Source organism: Vigna unguiculata, chromosome 5 (genome assembly GCF_037176805.1).
Source record: "Vigna unguiculata cultivar grain cowpea cultivar isolate G323 ecotype 2 chromosome 5, ASM3717680v1, whole genome shotgun sequence".
Classification (NCBI taxonomy): Eukaryota; Viridiplantae; Streptophyta; class Magnoliopsida; order Fabales; family Fabaceae; genus Vigna; species Vigna unguiculata.
Genome location: NC_140796.1, coordinates 54,675,583 through 54,692,050, shown reverse-complemented (window position 1 = coordinate 54,692,050; position 16,468 = coordinate 54,675,583). Strand labels below are relative to the sequence as shown.

The window sequence follows — 16,468 nt, the reverse complement described above, 5'->3', positions numbered from 1 at the left end:
TTATTTTACTTAGTAACAAAAATTTTAATAATTAATTTTAATGACCAATTTAAAATTTAATACACAAATAAATTATAATTTTTTATTTATAATAAAGATTATTTTAGAAATTAATAACTTTTGGTTTATAAATTAATTATTATATTGAGTATTTTTTTTTTTTTGCTAATTTTTGTAGTAATATCTCAAATAAAAAAATTTCATCTCCCTCGTTATAGGAACTTTAATTTTAGGGTTTTAACTTAAACATGACGTTTGTGTTAGTAATTAGTTTCACCATCATGATCTAGGCGAAGAGGGTAGCACTTATCTATTGCCTATTGACTAGGCTTCTGTGAACCATGGCATGCTTCTTTCTAGCTTCACTTTTTGGATGAGGATGAACTAAACAATTTCATGTATCACAAGAACAATCAAGAACTGAAACCATGCTTAATTTGGTGTGAAAAGATGCTAATTTTTCCTAGGTTGATTTTGAAATGGAAAATCTATTTATTTATTTAACTTTATTGTAAGATACAATCATATGTGAAAAAGAACTTAGCTTTATATATGATTGACTTAATGACTTCAACGTCCTAAAAAATTATAAAATATTTATGGAAAAGCACAACCTTCAGCACGCCTTGCAGCCTTTACTATTGAGATTACTTTGGCATATCTTGTGCCAAATCTCAAACATGTGCCAAAAGATTGTTTCTAAAATTATAGAAAGCACAGCACCACAACACCTTTAATTTTCTGCCTTTAAAATTTATATTACTTTATTATGATATAATTGTTGGTATCATGATATATATTTACCAGCTAAAATATGAATTTGTTTTATTTATTAAGTTATTTTTGTCATGGATGATTTACGATATTCGATATTGTCATATTTTTATATATTTTTGAGAGGGATATATTACAAACTCAAGTATAAAAAAAATTATTCCTAACTTAAAATTTATAGGTTTTTTTTTTTTATTTTTAAGTATTTAATTTTTTTTATCTCTATCCAATGTAAGACTTAAACTTCTATTTGTATTTTTAACAAATTTTCGTTGAAGTTAGTCTTTTTCATTAATGGACTCTACTGAATGAAAATATTTTTAATCACACATACTTCAATGGTGACACACTCTCTTGAAACACATTTCAGGAAAATTTTTGAAATAAGAAATCTTTGTATATAAGATTTTTCATCCATATTATATATGTCTAAACCGGTCATTAAGATGAATATACAACTGATTAACTTTTAAAAGGAATTCACCTTATAGACACACTAACAAGATTTGAGCCAAACTCACATTAAAAAGTAACTTTACATTCAATTCAAAATGTTAAGATAATAGATTTATGGATCATCTTCTTTGTAAATTACTCAATTTTTTTTATCTTTATTAAATATGAACCTACACTCATAATCCCAACATTTTTTTTGTCATTTTACTGAGTCTAAAATTCTAGATAATATTCTGATTACTAAAGAAAGAGATGGATATTTTGATAATTAGGATTTGAGAAAAACTTTTGCACTACTTTTGTATTGAATTTTAAATAGGAAGGAGTAAGACAAACGGGTGCGAATGAAATCCTTTTCAATAAAAGTGTAATTGTGTCATTATTACTTTGGCTACAAAAAGTAGATTTTGATTGCTATGTAGTTTTCAAAATATGGTTTGATGTTAGGGTGGACCAATATAATTAAAAGACAAAACTTGTTTAAAGGTTTAAAAGAAGTTTGAGCTCATCATTAAAAGTCAAATACAAATGATAAACCAGTTTGATCTATTTGCACTTCATCTTTTGTATTCGGTAATCATTAAATGCTATGCTTTTGGATTATCTTACGAAAATAATTACTAATTTAATTAAATTTTTCGGATGTTACACCGTTTACCCTTGGTTTTGGTTGCGATGATGCAATAATAAAACGTATTATGATAATTACATTTATGAACTTATTTAGTTAGTTTATAGTTTATTTGTACTAATTTGACTATGAGTAGAGTTATTAGTAATGGGTTTATCCCATTAACTTGACATTTTTTGCATAATAATTGAAGCAGTGTTTGAATTTATAGTTTTTTCACAGTTATCCTTAATATTTTGTAACACAAATATTCAGTGTTTGGCTACTTTAACATTTAAAATTCGAGAGCACCTGTAAATTTTTGACTTTTTATCTATACACTCCGTATTAATAACTTGCTGGATCCTTTAAGCTTATTCACCAAATAATCCCGTATTTTCTAAAATGAACAGTTTTTCTGTGTAATAATTTTGTTCCAGCTTCTTAAAATAACAAGGTGAAAACAATCAACAATCTAATTATAATTCGAAACTGTTTAATTAAAACAATTTCTCATAAAATTAATCCTTTTAATCAGAAGCAAATAAATTTTGTAATCATACTTACATGGATTAACTTTTCTTTCAAACCTCTAAAATAACCATTAAACATTTTCCTCACTAATAAAATAACCATCAACTAATTCCTGTCAACGAATATTTTTGTGTACATACAGACCTAAAAACGAACTCCTAACCCTTTGATTAAGAAAAAAAAAATCATCACCTATAATACACCATGTTTTTTTTTTTCGGAAAGGATTTTGGAGATTAACAAAAATAATCGACATTTAAGAACATATTACTCCTACGGACACATAACATGTAAAATAAAACACGCCAGCGCATAGGGTTATGAAAAATTTAGCAATAAGAAAAAAACTTGAGTTGTCTCCATCTGCATTGCCAAAAAATTATTCAATTCGATCAAATTTGTAGTTCCTTACTCCCTTTCGTGGTTTAGGGGTGCTAAAAATAGTTGAAGGCTCTACATATTGAAGAATCGACAAAGAATCAGTGTTGCTATCAATTATTTGGCAGAGCCAAAAGAACATCCTTGCGGGATTTGATAGCTCAATCGAATGACCAGCATGTCTAATAAATACTGACAGGAAAATTCTATTCTAAACTCGCAAAACTGCAAGGTATAGACCAATCAAAACGAGGCCTCGTAATTTTGAGAGGTGAAATTGTCTCTCTTCTCTTTGAAAATTTTATTTCTGAAAGAAAATTGCGGGATGAAATCAATGATGATCGCCATGTCCATAAGGATCACCACCAGGTCCGACCACTTTGAGCTGTAAAAAAAAAGCAAATAATTAGTTTTAATGGGCAGTAAAGCACCCATCAAAATAGCAACATATTCTAATCCAACTATAATTTTAAGTGTGAAGAGAGCGCAATTTAAGATTATTCAGTGTCCTCTTTATTGGAATTCTCAAGCTGTAGTTCATAAACAAAAAAGCTCTAAGCATGATGGTTTGCACCAACTTCATAACCATATCCAGAAGCAGTGGCGACATATTCAACCACAAGAGGAATTATAGTTGGTGGAGCATCTTTTATGCATGTATTTTTTATGTAGGCAAACACCATACGGTTTCTCTAAATCAAACATAATACTAGCTGAGATATTAAATGAAGCGTTTATGAGTGGTGACACTAACAGAAGATAACAAATCAGTTCCTGTAAAATTTTAATTGTAACCCAAATTAAGTCCACGCAACTTCATTGCTTCTGGAGCAAAAAGGCTCCTTCTGACTTGTCACTTTTTTTGAGGTTAAAAACCGGATCGACACTAAAATGTTAATACAAAAATAAATCATGAAATTTTAACGTGTTAGAACCCCATCAATTTAGAATGTCATTTTTTGCTAAAATAGGAATCACACATACACACAATACAGTAACATGCTATAACTCCAAGAACCAAGCAAATAATTGTCAGATAATCTTACTTCAATCTATCATGGAAATTCATAATATTGGGTAACAATAGAAAGGGACCCAATGCGTGTCACGACACACAGATCTAATAGGATCATCCAAAGAATTCGAAAATTTTCAATCTACATAATCACGCATCTTGACATCTCTAAGACCAAATATATCACGGTAGGTCACAATGGTATCATCAACAGATTCCAAATGTGATTTCCAACTTACCTCAAAGTACTGTGTGCACACTGGACATTCATGAGGTTTGCCATTCTCAAGCCAAAACCATACAACATCATGCTCATCTTCTGCAGAAAAAGGGGGATTTCACATCACAATGATACCAAGATCTAGGACCTTTTTCATCAGATTATGACAAGTCTTACACACAGATTCATAGAGAAAGACAACGAACACTTACCACCTTCACCTCCTGGGCATCCAACTATCCTTCTGTCATAGTAAGATTTAACAATAGCAGGTGCTTCCTATCAACCAAAACAAACAACAGAGTAGACATATATCAAACATACTTCAAAACAGTTATGCATCGGGCAACATGAACAAAAAGAACTTAATAAAAAATACAATATTTCCACTTACGAAAGGGAAGAGAGAGAAAAAAAAATGCCTAGGACATCAGATCCCTTTATAAGAGATAAGGAATAGGATTTCTTCTGTTCGGATTCAACTTGCATAGCGACAACTCTAACAGTAGTTTAAGTCTGTTTTGTTTAATGTCAGGAAACCCTCAAATTGAGGTTGGGTAAAAGCTCAACAAGCTATAGATCCCCTCGATTTTCTAGCTTCATGCTTATTCTTTAATCTTTATCTTACAACCAAGTACAGATGATTGCTTCAACACTAAACTCAGTACGTGTGTATACATATGTTGCCCTTAAAAAATCCTGTCAGAGCAATACCTCCAGAGAATTGCTTCTACATTAAATTCAGTGGGAATTATCGTAATTAGGAATGGTCCCAAACCCAACAGTCATTTTTATCACTTGAGCGTTCTACATATTTTTACAGTTTCGTAATTTAATCCAAAATAGTGTTAACGACTTCTTCTGCACAGATCATGCCAATCAAAATATTTTGTTTTAAACAATAATGGTAGTGAAAATATAATTCTGGTATAAAACAAAACAACTAAACGAAACAAAAGAACAATAAGACAGTAACAGGGTGGTACTACTCATCATACGCTCTCAAATAATTAGACCGCACAGTACAACAATCGATAGTAATTTTTAACAACTCGATGCGAAACATTAAACGCACATATTTAAAAAGGTAATAACACTAACCTTTGTGCCGAAAGGACCTTCAGGATGGTTGATTTCAAGAATATCCCTTCCCTAAACAAAAGAGAAACAGAATAAACAAAAAAATCACACGCCTCTATTAAATATTAAAAAGCAGCTGCAAAAATTATGAGCAGACTACAATTGAAAAAAAAAATCAGGATATTCAACAAAGGAATCTCTTAAAATACGCACAATCAATCCACCTTTTTTTTTTCAGATACGTGATATAAATAGATTTGATTGATATCGTTGATTGCAAGGGAAGAATCTAAGATACCTCGAGGCTGGCCTGAATCTCCTCACGCTCGTGGCCGGTAGCAATTGGCAGGACATCTTCGACCCTCTTTCTGACGGAAGAAGTTCCTGATTGGAATAAGAACAATTGAAATCAAAATGAATTGAACTAAAATAGAAGCGTGCAATGCAATCGGAGAATAAACGGATAGAGCGAATACCTGATTGAGCAGTGACGTGGCGGGTGAGGAGAGGGGCGGCGAATCGGGGACGAGAAGGTGAGAGCGCCGTGTGTAGGGATTTGAGATTGGAAGGAGAGAGGAATCTCCGGAACATGATTAGGGTTATCGATCTGAGGAAATGGCGTTCTTCTCGTTTTTCTTCTGTCTCCTTCGCAACACCAAATGCACAAATACTCGCTCACACTCTCAATATGAATCGCAACCATGCTCAAGAAGAGGCCAACCTTGCCACGTGAGCCACCCCCCTCGCACGTGCCAGTCAAACAAATCACTTTAATTTTGGCTGGCTCTCACCAACCATTTTTACCAATTTTAATTTTTTCAATTTTAGTTTGGAAAAAGGTAAGTAAGAAAATCACAAAACCCATTTCTTTACTATCTTTTCCATTGAAAATTAAGGTGATAGATGAATCATATTTTCAAGTGCTATTTTTTTTATTTATTTTGATGTTTTTAGTACCAAACGAAATATAATATACACTTTTTTTGCAAAATCTTAGAGTATTGAGAGGGAAAGAAATATTGCACATAAGATTTTAACTACAGTTTAGAACAGATAATAATCAAATTAAAAAAAATTCTATTAGTTGATCTACAAATTTGATAATTAATTAAATAAATTAAAGTTTAAAATACACAAAAAAACAAAAAAAACTGGCATGTTGGTCCACTACCTTGATTTATTTTAGACCGATAGCAAGTAAAAATAAATAAATCATTTTGCGATCCTATCTTAAAGTTTTAAAGTGGAATAACCTTTTTAATTTTCTGTAATAATTTTTTGTACTTCTTTCGATAAATGAATTAGATTCTCACGTGTAATAATACGAATTTGGATTAAAATTGATGTTTAAGTTTTAAAATATATTATAAAGATATTTAAAATATGTGTATTTTTAATATTTAACAAGAATAACATTATCTTAAAATATATTAAAAAATTATTTAAAATATTAATATAATATATTTTTAATGTTTAACGGAGTACAACGTGAAAACAATTAGTAAAGAATTTAGATCATGATAATACATATACAATGACGGTGGATTTGGGAAATGGAAAAATAAATTGTACAAATGTGTCACTGGTTAAGTATACAATTTTTGAGCAAAATTTTATATCTAGATATTAATATCTGTAACTTTGTTGCCATAAATTGAATAAAACATATATATATATATATATATATTCGTAAACATTAAAACATGTCATATTTATTATGTATTACTTTCATACAATAAAATCACATTACAAACACCTTATTTATTGTTAGATACACGTTATATATGTCCAACTAAAAGGATATAAATGCGTTTGATTTTATTGCATCAATTTCAAGGGTAAAAGACCATACATACATAAATATGAAAATCACATGTTATATACGTCACCTTCATCTAATTATCGGTTTTTCTACAGTACAACTATTAAAGTGTCTTTTTATAATTAACATTTTTTAAATATTAATTTGTTTTTATACTTCAAACCGTGTTATCTCTAATAAAAAATTAGACCAGTCAAAATAAATTGGAACTTGTGAGTCAAGGTTCATCATAAGTTCAGATCGACTTGGGTTGAAATATTTTTACAAATTTTAATACAAGTTAATTTTTGCTTCGACTCATTTAGAACTCGACTCACCAACCCGTAGATAAAAGGGTCACACAAATACTTTTACTAAATTGAGCTTTACATTTAGATACTAAATTGAGCTTTACATTTAGATAATATTAGGTTATTTTTTTAGCTAACACATAAATATTAGGTTTTTTCTTTTAATTTTAATTTTAATTTGTATTGTATTAAAGTTTATTGAAATTTTAATTAGAATTATAATTTAATTTTGAAAAAAAAAATTATATATTTTTAATCAAGTGAACTCCTGAGCCAGTCCATTTACTACTTTAAAAAATGTTAAAATGAAAGAAATTAATATGTTTTTATAAATTATGCAAAAAAATACTGCAAATTATTTATCGTAAAAAAATAATTATTCCTTTAAACTAGTATGGTACACTGATGTTGAATCTGAGTTCCATTAGTGGAAAGAACTCTCTCTCTATCTCATCACTGCATATGATTTTGATGGAAAAATAGATACATGAATATAGGAGACTTGGTAAACTCACTCACTCATCAATGCTCACCCTACTATTATTACGAGAATCCTGTAGTATTATACATGCTCAACTACAAGAATCAAGCACATGTGTTTCGATTGTATTAGGTGTAGAAATTTCACGATCAACCATGTGTGGGATAACGAACACTAAGCAACTTTACATCATCTATGACGGGTCCACAGAGCGAGCCAGAGTTATCACTCTTCATGGTGTAGAAGGTGCTTAGGAACCTAAGACGTGTACGAGTTGACACAGCCTTGAACCGAAGTTTTCCTCTCACAGAACCTCCTTTACCCTTGGACTGGTATGGAACCTGAACAGTGTCTTTGCCAGCAAATGCTTCCACCACCATGGAACCTTCACATGCATTGTTGGCATCACCCACAGCGAAAGTGAGGTCATAGACCTTTCCGATTGTAGTGATCACAACCTGTGCAAGGGCACTCTCTTTCCCTGCAACAAGTTCAATGGCTCTTTTTCCCTCAGGCACAGAAAAATGGTCTGAATCAATGTACTTCACAGCCTTAAGAGACTCCACTATCCATCCTGGTAAAGGACTGTGAGCATCCTCAATGTGGGGTGGGATCAATGCCCCCCATGACGAGTTAGGGAACAGATATGGCCCTTCTTCAAAGTTTCCGTTTTTCAGCAAATTAGCTGCACCACAAATGCACAAATAGTTTAGTGAAATCAACTATGTAAAGTAAAATGCATAGTTTGTGATACTGTGAAACCAATCGATATTTACCTCTGGTTCTTTTGGGTGGATACAAAACCTTGAGGGCAACGGAATCGATGAGTGGACCACAAGCAGGGTCTTCTTCTTTGCCAGGGTTATGGATGACGATTTCACCTTCTGGGAAATCTGCTCTGAACCCACAAGTGAAAGATTCCCAACCATTGCTACCATACATGGTCTGAATGGGGATGATTCCCCAGTCCCTATTCTCAGCGGTTGGAACCACAGACACGTTGAGTTTCTCTTCTTGTGCACAGGTTCTAGCAGCGCTTAGCGTGATGGAGTAGAACAACCCCTTGATCAGCTTCACCTTCTGCTTGATGGAAGCTTCGTTGCCGAGTCTAACTGCATAGTCACCCTCTGGCACCACCAACAACATGTCACCCTGTTTCTGTCCTGATTTTATGTACTCAACCATTCCCGATATGGTCCAGTTCGGAACGGCATCGTGGCTAGTCACCACGGACCCCTTCAGTTGTGATGCCTTTGGGCCCTGCTCGAAGTTCCCGTTTGGCAACAACCCTGCAATTCATCGAACACTTGGTGTGTCACTGTAAAAACAAAATGAAATGAAACAGTTCTTTCTTCTTTTTTTCGGAACAACTTTTTGGTCGTGTTCCATGTGACAAGAAACAATGCAGGACGTGAGCACGTGGAAACATGAGTTAGCCATGTGAAAAGATTTCCAGGTCTTTCGTAGATCCTTACCATTTGTCGGTATATTTTTTTAATGGATCTATATTGCCACATCAATTTATACATATTTTAATTACCTTACTCAGATTATGTAACTAAAGATAGATAAAATTGTAAAACAAAATATCAATATAGAAAGAAAAAAATCGAGTGATTAAAATATTGAATTAATATATAGTATTTTAAAATTTACTTCTATCAGTTAATTTCTAATTTTTAAATATTCCTTAAACAAAAAGTAACAAAAATGACTGTGACATGCCAAATTAGATCTATGGTAAGTGATTGTAAAAGGAAAAATGTATCTACAGTATTGAAAAGTGTGATAGAACTAATACTTTGTTAATAATATAACAACAGAAAATTGAAGAACGACCTTAGAAGAACGAAAATTTGAAGGCTAATTCTGCATGTTAATAATATAATAGCAGAAGGCCTTAAGATCTGACAAAAAGGTAATTCAGACCGAGCCAAGCAAAACCTTGTACCATTTCAAAATACTATTACTGCAAAATTATTTAAGGTTTCTTGAGCAAAACATTTATAGTATGCGAGGAAAATGATGAATAACAGCATACAAATTATTCATGCATAGTCTTGGGTGGTAAATAACAGCATACTCTTTTGTGAGTTCAAATCTGAATGATATGATAAATGAAGGAAATGAAACAAAAGAAATTAATGACCATCGAAGAATATATGATTATACAACTTGCATTAAATGATGGATGTTTTGAGTTTTAAATGTAAGAATGAACAAAGAAGTTAAAGTGATATAGAAAGAGAGACATGATTAAAGATAGTAAGAACTAACCATCTGTGAAAGAGAAAACAACGTGACAAGTTGAGATTGAGAGGAATAAGAGTAGTTGCAGTTTGAGCTTCTGCATTTTCATGAATTATCAGAAAACAGAGAGAGAGAGAAAGAAAGAGAAATTGGAATGGTGTTGAGATCCCAGAGGGAGCACTCGGTTTTATTCAAACCATTACATGAAAAAACCACTGATTTGACATGAAACTACGTTAATGCCACTGGAACTATCCTATTGCTGAACCAAACCTTTTATAAGAATTCATTTTTCCGAGAACAGATAGCTTTGTCTGGAAGAAGACATGCATGCCGATATTGCCAAACAAATCTCACACGTGTCAAGAGTTAAAAAGTTTCTCATTAGTGTTTTTCTTTTTTATATCAAAGTTCTGTGCTCGTTTGAGACGTTATGATACTACTTGTTATGTTTGTTAAATTTATAGAAAAGTTTAATTAAAGAGAACAAACATGATGAAATTTAAGTTGATATTACTTTCGATCTAAAATTTTAAAACAAAAGATTTATAAATTTTTATTCTTTTTTATTTTTAATCGATGTAAAATTTAAATTTATACTTTAATTCCTGACATAACGAAAAAAAATAAACATTTACGATTTATTCAGTAACATTTTGTTTTACTTCTGTTATTCAGATTCAGCATATAATTTAGTTTCAAGAAACAACAATTAACAGAGACTGATTTCCACATTCCAAAGAAAGGAATATTATCGAGAAAAGTGTAATTATATGAACACGTGTCATTTCGAAAGACATGGTTTTACACTTGCAAGGAATTGTATAGAGTTAGAATATTTATTCATGCAGTTCTAGCAGAAGGTGAGACAAAGCAATTAAAAACCACATGCTCTTTCAATCCAGAACACACTGTCGGTGACTATGAATGATTAGCTATTTTTAAAATATTATACTGATATTGCTTTAATATTTTTTCACATGAGTGAATAAAAATAGTACTGTTATATCTTTGATAAAGGAGAATGATTCGTTTGTAAAAACTCTTTATACATAAATCGAAAGAATAATTTTTTCTAAATAATTATTTATTAAGAATTTAACTCGTGACTTTGACTCTAATATGGTTAAAATCAAACCCTTATTATTAGGTCAAAGTTTATTATAGTTAGTTAAAATATAACTCTATGTATAGAAGAACGTAACCGTTTAAGTGTCACAATTTGAATGTAACTCAATTTATTTGATTTCTTTTATAGAACAATTTATACGATTCTATGTGAACTAATCTACGTGGTCTATATTATGAGCCAATTGATATTAAATACAACGTAAACGTAAACCATGTAGATGTTAATCTCAATCAGTTGAAGTAGAAATTGTTGTACTTCATAAGAACTGTTGGGTATTGGGCTCCCTTCCTATGTGGAGAAAAGGCCCAAAATTTGAGAAGCCCATGTCTCACTTAAACCTAGTGGAGAGGAGGCTATAAAATAAAGAGAGAGGCAGAACAATAGAGTCAGAATACACTGAAAGCCCTAACACATAGAGGGAGAGGTAGAGGGAAAATTCTGTTCACGTTTTTCATAGAGCTGTCGCAGTAAATTCGGCGCTGCGGATTCGTTCACCGTTGGATCGGGCTGAAATTTTTACAGCAGGTTCGGAACTCATTGCTCTTCATTCTGACCGGTCGGATCTTTGATACGAGGTCTGAGTTGGGAGATATTAATTTCGCACTGCAGCAGTGATTTGTAGAGGTTTTCCTCTCTTGTTCTTCTCTATTTGAAAGCTTTGTTGCTTTGTTATTTGGTTGGGTGTTGGCACTAATTTGTGCTATTGATTAAGACTCTTTTGTACTCTTGTTGATCATAGTGAAGCTATTAGAGTCTTAATCAATAGCACAAATTAGTGCCAACACCCAACCAAATAACAAAGCAACAAAGCTTTCAAATAGAGAAGAACAAGAGAGGAAAACCTCTACAAATCACTGCTGCAGTGCGAAATTAATATCTCCCAACTCAGACCTCGTATCAAAGATCCGACCGGTCAGAATGAAGAGCAATGAGTTCCGAACCTGCTGTAAAAATTTCAGCCCGATCCAACGGTGAACGAATCCGCAGCGCCGAATTTACTGCGACAGCTCTATGAAAAACGTGAACAGAATTTTCCCTCTACCTCTCCCTCTATGTGTTAGGGCTTTCAGTGTATTCTGACTCTATTGTTCTGCCTCTCTCTTTATTTTATAGCCTCCTCTCCACTAGGTTTAAGTGAGACATGGGCTTCTCAAATTTTGGGCCTTTTCTCCACATAGGAAGGGAGCCCAATACCCAACAAATCTCCCCCTCACAACTATGTGGAGATAACCGCCAAACCGGCGATCTCACAACAAACTTCAAACTTTCCTCTTGGCAATGCTTTAGTCATCATATCAGCACCATTATCATCTGTATGAACCTTTTTCAACTCCAACAACTTAGCATCCAAAGCATCACGTATCCAATGATACCTCACATCAATATGTTTGGATCTAGAATGAAAAGTTGGATTCTTACCAAGATGGATAGCACTTTGGCTATCAACAAACAATGAATAGTTATCTTGCCTAAAACCAAGCTCCTGCAAGAATTTCTTCAACCATAACACCTCCTTGCATGCTTCAGTAATAGCAATGAACTCTGCTTCTGTAGTAGACAACGCTACACACCTTTGTAGTCTTGATTGCCAAGCCACAGCTCCCCCTGCAAACTTAATCAAATAGCCCGAAGTGGACTTTCTGGAATCAATATCCCCAGCCAAATCTGAGTCTGAGTAACCCATCAAAGTAGGTTTATCACCTCCAAAACAAAGCTTCATATCAACTGTACCATGAAGATACCTCAAAATCCATTTCACAGCATTCCAATGCTCTCTACCTGGGTTTGACAAAAATCGACTAACTGTACCAACAGCATGTGCAATATCTGGTCTTGTACACACCATCGCATACATCAAACTGCCCACCGCAGATGCATAAGGAACTCTACTCATATTGGTCTTCTCAACTTCATTTGAAGGACTCTGTTTAACACTCAGTTTAAAATGAGTAGCAAGAGGAGTACTCACAGCTTTAGCATTTTCCATCTGGAATCTCTGCAACACCTTCCTAATGTATTGCTCTTGTGATAGATAAATCTTCTTTTCTCTCCTATCACGTGAGATATGTATGCCAAGAATCCTTTTAGCAGCTCCCAAGTCTTTCATGGCAAAAGACTCGCCAAGTGTCTTCTTTAACCTGTCAATTTTGGAAATATCTTTTCCAACAATAAGCATGTCATCAACATATAATAACAGGATAATAAAGTCATCATTAGAAAAACTTTTAACAAAGACACAATGATCAGAAGTAGTCTTCATGTAACCCTGCTCACACATAAAAGACTCAAACTTCTTATACCACTGCCTTGGAGCCTGCTTCAAACCGTATAGACTCTTCCTTAGTCTACACACATATTCTTCCTTGCCTTTAACAAGAAAACCATCAGGTTGCTTCATGTATATCTCTTCCTCCAAATTACCATGAAGGAAAGCTGTCTTCACATCCATCTGCTCAACCTCCAAATCAAGAGTAGCAGCTAAACTTAGCACAGTTCTGATGGATGACATTTTCACCACAGGTGAGAAAATCTCATTGAAATCAACACCCTTTTTCTGTCTGAAACCTTTCACCACTAATCTGGCCTTGTACCTTGGAAGTGTAGAATTTGAATCTTGTTTCACCCTGAAAATCCACCTAGTTTCCAATGCCCTTTTGCCCTTAGGCAATTTCACCAAGTCGTAAGTGTGATTATCATGCAAAGATTTCATCTCATCTTGCATTGCATCCAGCCACTGTTTCTTCTCTTCACTATCCAAAGCCTCTTCAAAACACTCAGGTTCTCCACCGTCAGTCAAGGTTATGTACTCATCACAGGAATACCTTGTAGAAGGTTGTTTTTGTCTATTAGACCTCCTGAGTTGGACTTGAGGTGATTCAGGTATATCACCAAGATCGTCATCATCATCATGTTCCTCTTGAGCATCATCAATTGGAACCTCTACTCCACTTCCAAACTGTTGATCATCAACATCACCATGTTGCTCATTGTCTTGAGCTTCCGTTTCAACATTCTCCAAATTGTGAGTGGGCAACCTCATCGGATTACCATCAGTGAGATTACTGTCTTTCTCGGGTGTGGTCTTCTTCACCTTATCAATGTCTTCAATGGTCTGATCTTCCATGAATTGTACATCACGGCTTCTAACAAGCTTCTTCTCAACAGGATCATAAAACCTGTAGCCAAATTCATCCTCACCATAGCCAATAAAGATACATTGCCTTGTCTTTTTATCTAACTTGGATCTTTCATCCTTAGGAACATGAACAAATGCCCTGCAACCAAAGACACGCAAATGATCATAGCTAACATTCTTACCAAACCAAATTTTGTCTGGCACCTCAGTATTCAAAGCAACTGCGGGACTGAGATTAATAACATGCACAGCTGCAAGCAATGCCTCTCCCCAAAAGTGCTTAGGCAACTTTGCTTCCGAAAGCATACATGTAACCCTTTCAACCAAGGTCCTGTTCATCCTCTCCGCTAGACCATTCAACTGAGGAGTTTTAGGAGGAGTCTTCTCGTGTCTAATACCATGCTGCCTGCAATAAACATCAAAAGGTCCACGGTACTCACCACCATTATCACTACGGATGCATTTCAGCTTCTTGCCTGATTGCCTCTCAACCATAGCATGAAATTCCTTGAACTTTTCAAGTACTTGACCTTTCCGCTGAAGAGCATAGACCCATAGCTTCCTGGAACAATCATCAATAAAAGTAACAAAGTAAACTGCACCACTAAATGACTTTACCTTTAATGGGCCACAAACGTCAGAATGCACCAATTCAAGTAATTCTGACTTCCTTGAGGGTGGATGCTTCTTAAAAGATACTCTGGTTTGTTTACCAGCCATGCAATGAGAACATTTCTCCAATTCTGCATTTCTCAATCCCATAAGCACATCCTTTTTAGCTAAGCAGTTAAGCCCTTTCTCACTTATATGACCAAGCCTCCGGTGCCACAAAGATGCCTCCATATACATAGCATTCACACTGTCTTTAGCAACCAAAGCTTTAGTCCAATACAATTTAGATTGTTTCTCCCCTCTGGCCATAACCAAGTTACCTTTAGTGAGCTTCCATTTACTAGAACCAAAGTGATTGTCATAACCACAATCATCAAGCAACTGCACAGAGATTAAATTAAAACGGACATCCGGAGCATGTTTGACTCCTTTAAGCAACAACTGCACTCCCATGTTGGTTTGCAGGCAAACATCACCAACACCAATCACTTTAGACTCACCATCATTACCCATCTTCAACACTCCAAAATCACCAGAAGTGTAAGATGTGAAGAACTCCTTCCTAGGTGTAACATGCAGTGTAGCACCACTATCAATAATCCACATGCTCTCATCAGATACAAGATTAACGGACTCAAAGTCACGAAGAAGAACAAGATCACCATCTGTAGCAGTAGTGACACGATCATCATCATCATGATCATTCTCTCTCTGTTTGCCCTTCTTGTCTTTGTTCTCCTTTTTCCACTTAAAACAGTATTTCTGAATGTGTCCAGTTTTATGACAAAAATGGCACTCTAAATTCTTGTATCTTGACTTGGACTTGCTCCTACTCTTCTCTCTACCACCTTTATGTTCCTTTTTCTGACTTCTCCCCCTAGCTTCTGTAACAAGCATCTCAGACTGAGATGAAGAACCATGTGCCTTCCTTCTCATCTCTTCATTAAGAGCACCGCTCTTTGCCATCTGAAAAGAAACAACACCATTCGAGGCAGAGTTCGTAATTGAAACCCGAAATACCTCCCAAGACTCTGGTAGAGTATTAAGCAACCATAATCCCATAACTTCGTCATCAAACTTTATGCCCATTCCTGACAATTGATCTAGGAGCCCTTGAAACTCATTTAAGTGATCAGAAATAGAAGAATTCTCCCTGTACCTCAAATTCATCAAGCAATTTAACAAATACAATTTATTATTGCCCGACTTAGAAGCATACAAAGACTCAATCTTCTCCCACAAAGCTCTGGCATGTGTCTCATTAGCAATATGATTATAAACATTATCTTCAACATATTGCCGAATAAAACCACATACCTGTTGGTGCTCAAAGTCCCATTCTTCTTCAGACATAGAATCTGGCTTCTGTGTAGCAAAGACCGGAAGATGCAATTTCTTGACAAATAATAAATCTTTCATCTTGCCCTTCCACAAATGATAATTTGTACCATTCAAAGCAACCATCTTTGCATTTGCCTCCATCATTCAAGCAAGTAAATATAGCCCAACCAAGAGCTCTGATGCCACTCTGATGGGGAAAACAATAACAAACAATATACCAGAGAATGCAGCGGATATAATTTCCCCTAACTTGCAAGAATCTATGAGGAGCAATAATCAAAGAGCAGCAATAATAAACCACCAAAAGCACAAATAAAGGCACCAAGATTTTTAACGT

General features: G+C 34.2%; 1 protein-coding gene and 1 pseudogene across 2 annotated transcripts; both read right to left on the bottom strand.

Moving 5' to 3' along the window:
- Positions 1-2,710: 2,710 nt before the first annotated feature.
- LOC114183357 (cytochrome c oxidase subunit 5b-2, mitochondrial-like) lies at positions 2,711-5,758 on the bottom strand. The gene is made up of 6 exons (XM_028070361.2): positions 5,544-5,758; positions 5,366-5,451; positions 5,089-5,139; positions 4,200-4,266; positions 4,007-4,086; positions 2,711-3,137 (listed from the first exon to the last, which is right to left on the bottom strand). Exons 1-6 carry the CDS (start codon positions 5,656-5,658, stop codon positions 3,084-3,086), a joined length of 453 nt encoding a protein of 150 aa, XP_027926162.1. The 5' UTR covers positions 5,659-5,758; the 3' UTR covers positions 2,711-3,083.
- A 1,776-nt stretch (positions 5,759-7,534) lies between these two features.
- Positions 7,535-10,164, bottom strand: LOC114185730 (BIIDXI-like protein At5g11420; annotated as a pseudogene). Its single transcript, XR_014995392.1, has 3 exons — positions 9,938-10,164; positions 8,437-8,949; positions 7,535-8,345 (listed from the first exon to the last, which is right to left on the bottom strand). The product of XR_014995392.1 is annotated as a BIIDXI-like protein At5g11420 (transcript).
- Between the last annotated feature and the right edge of the window lie 6,304 nt (positions 10,165-16,468).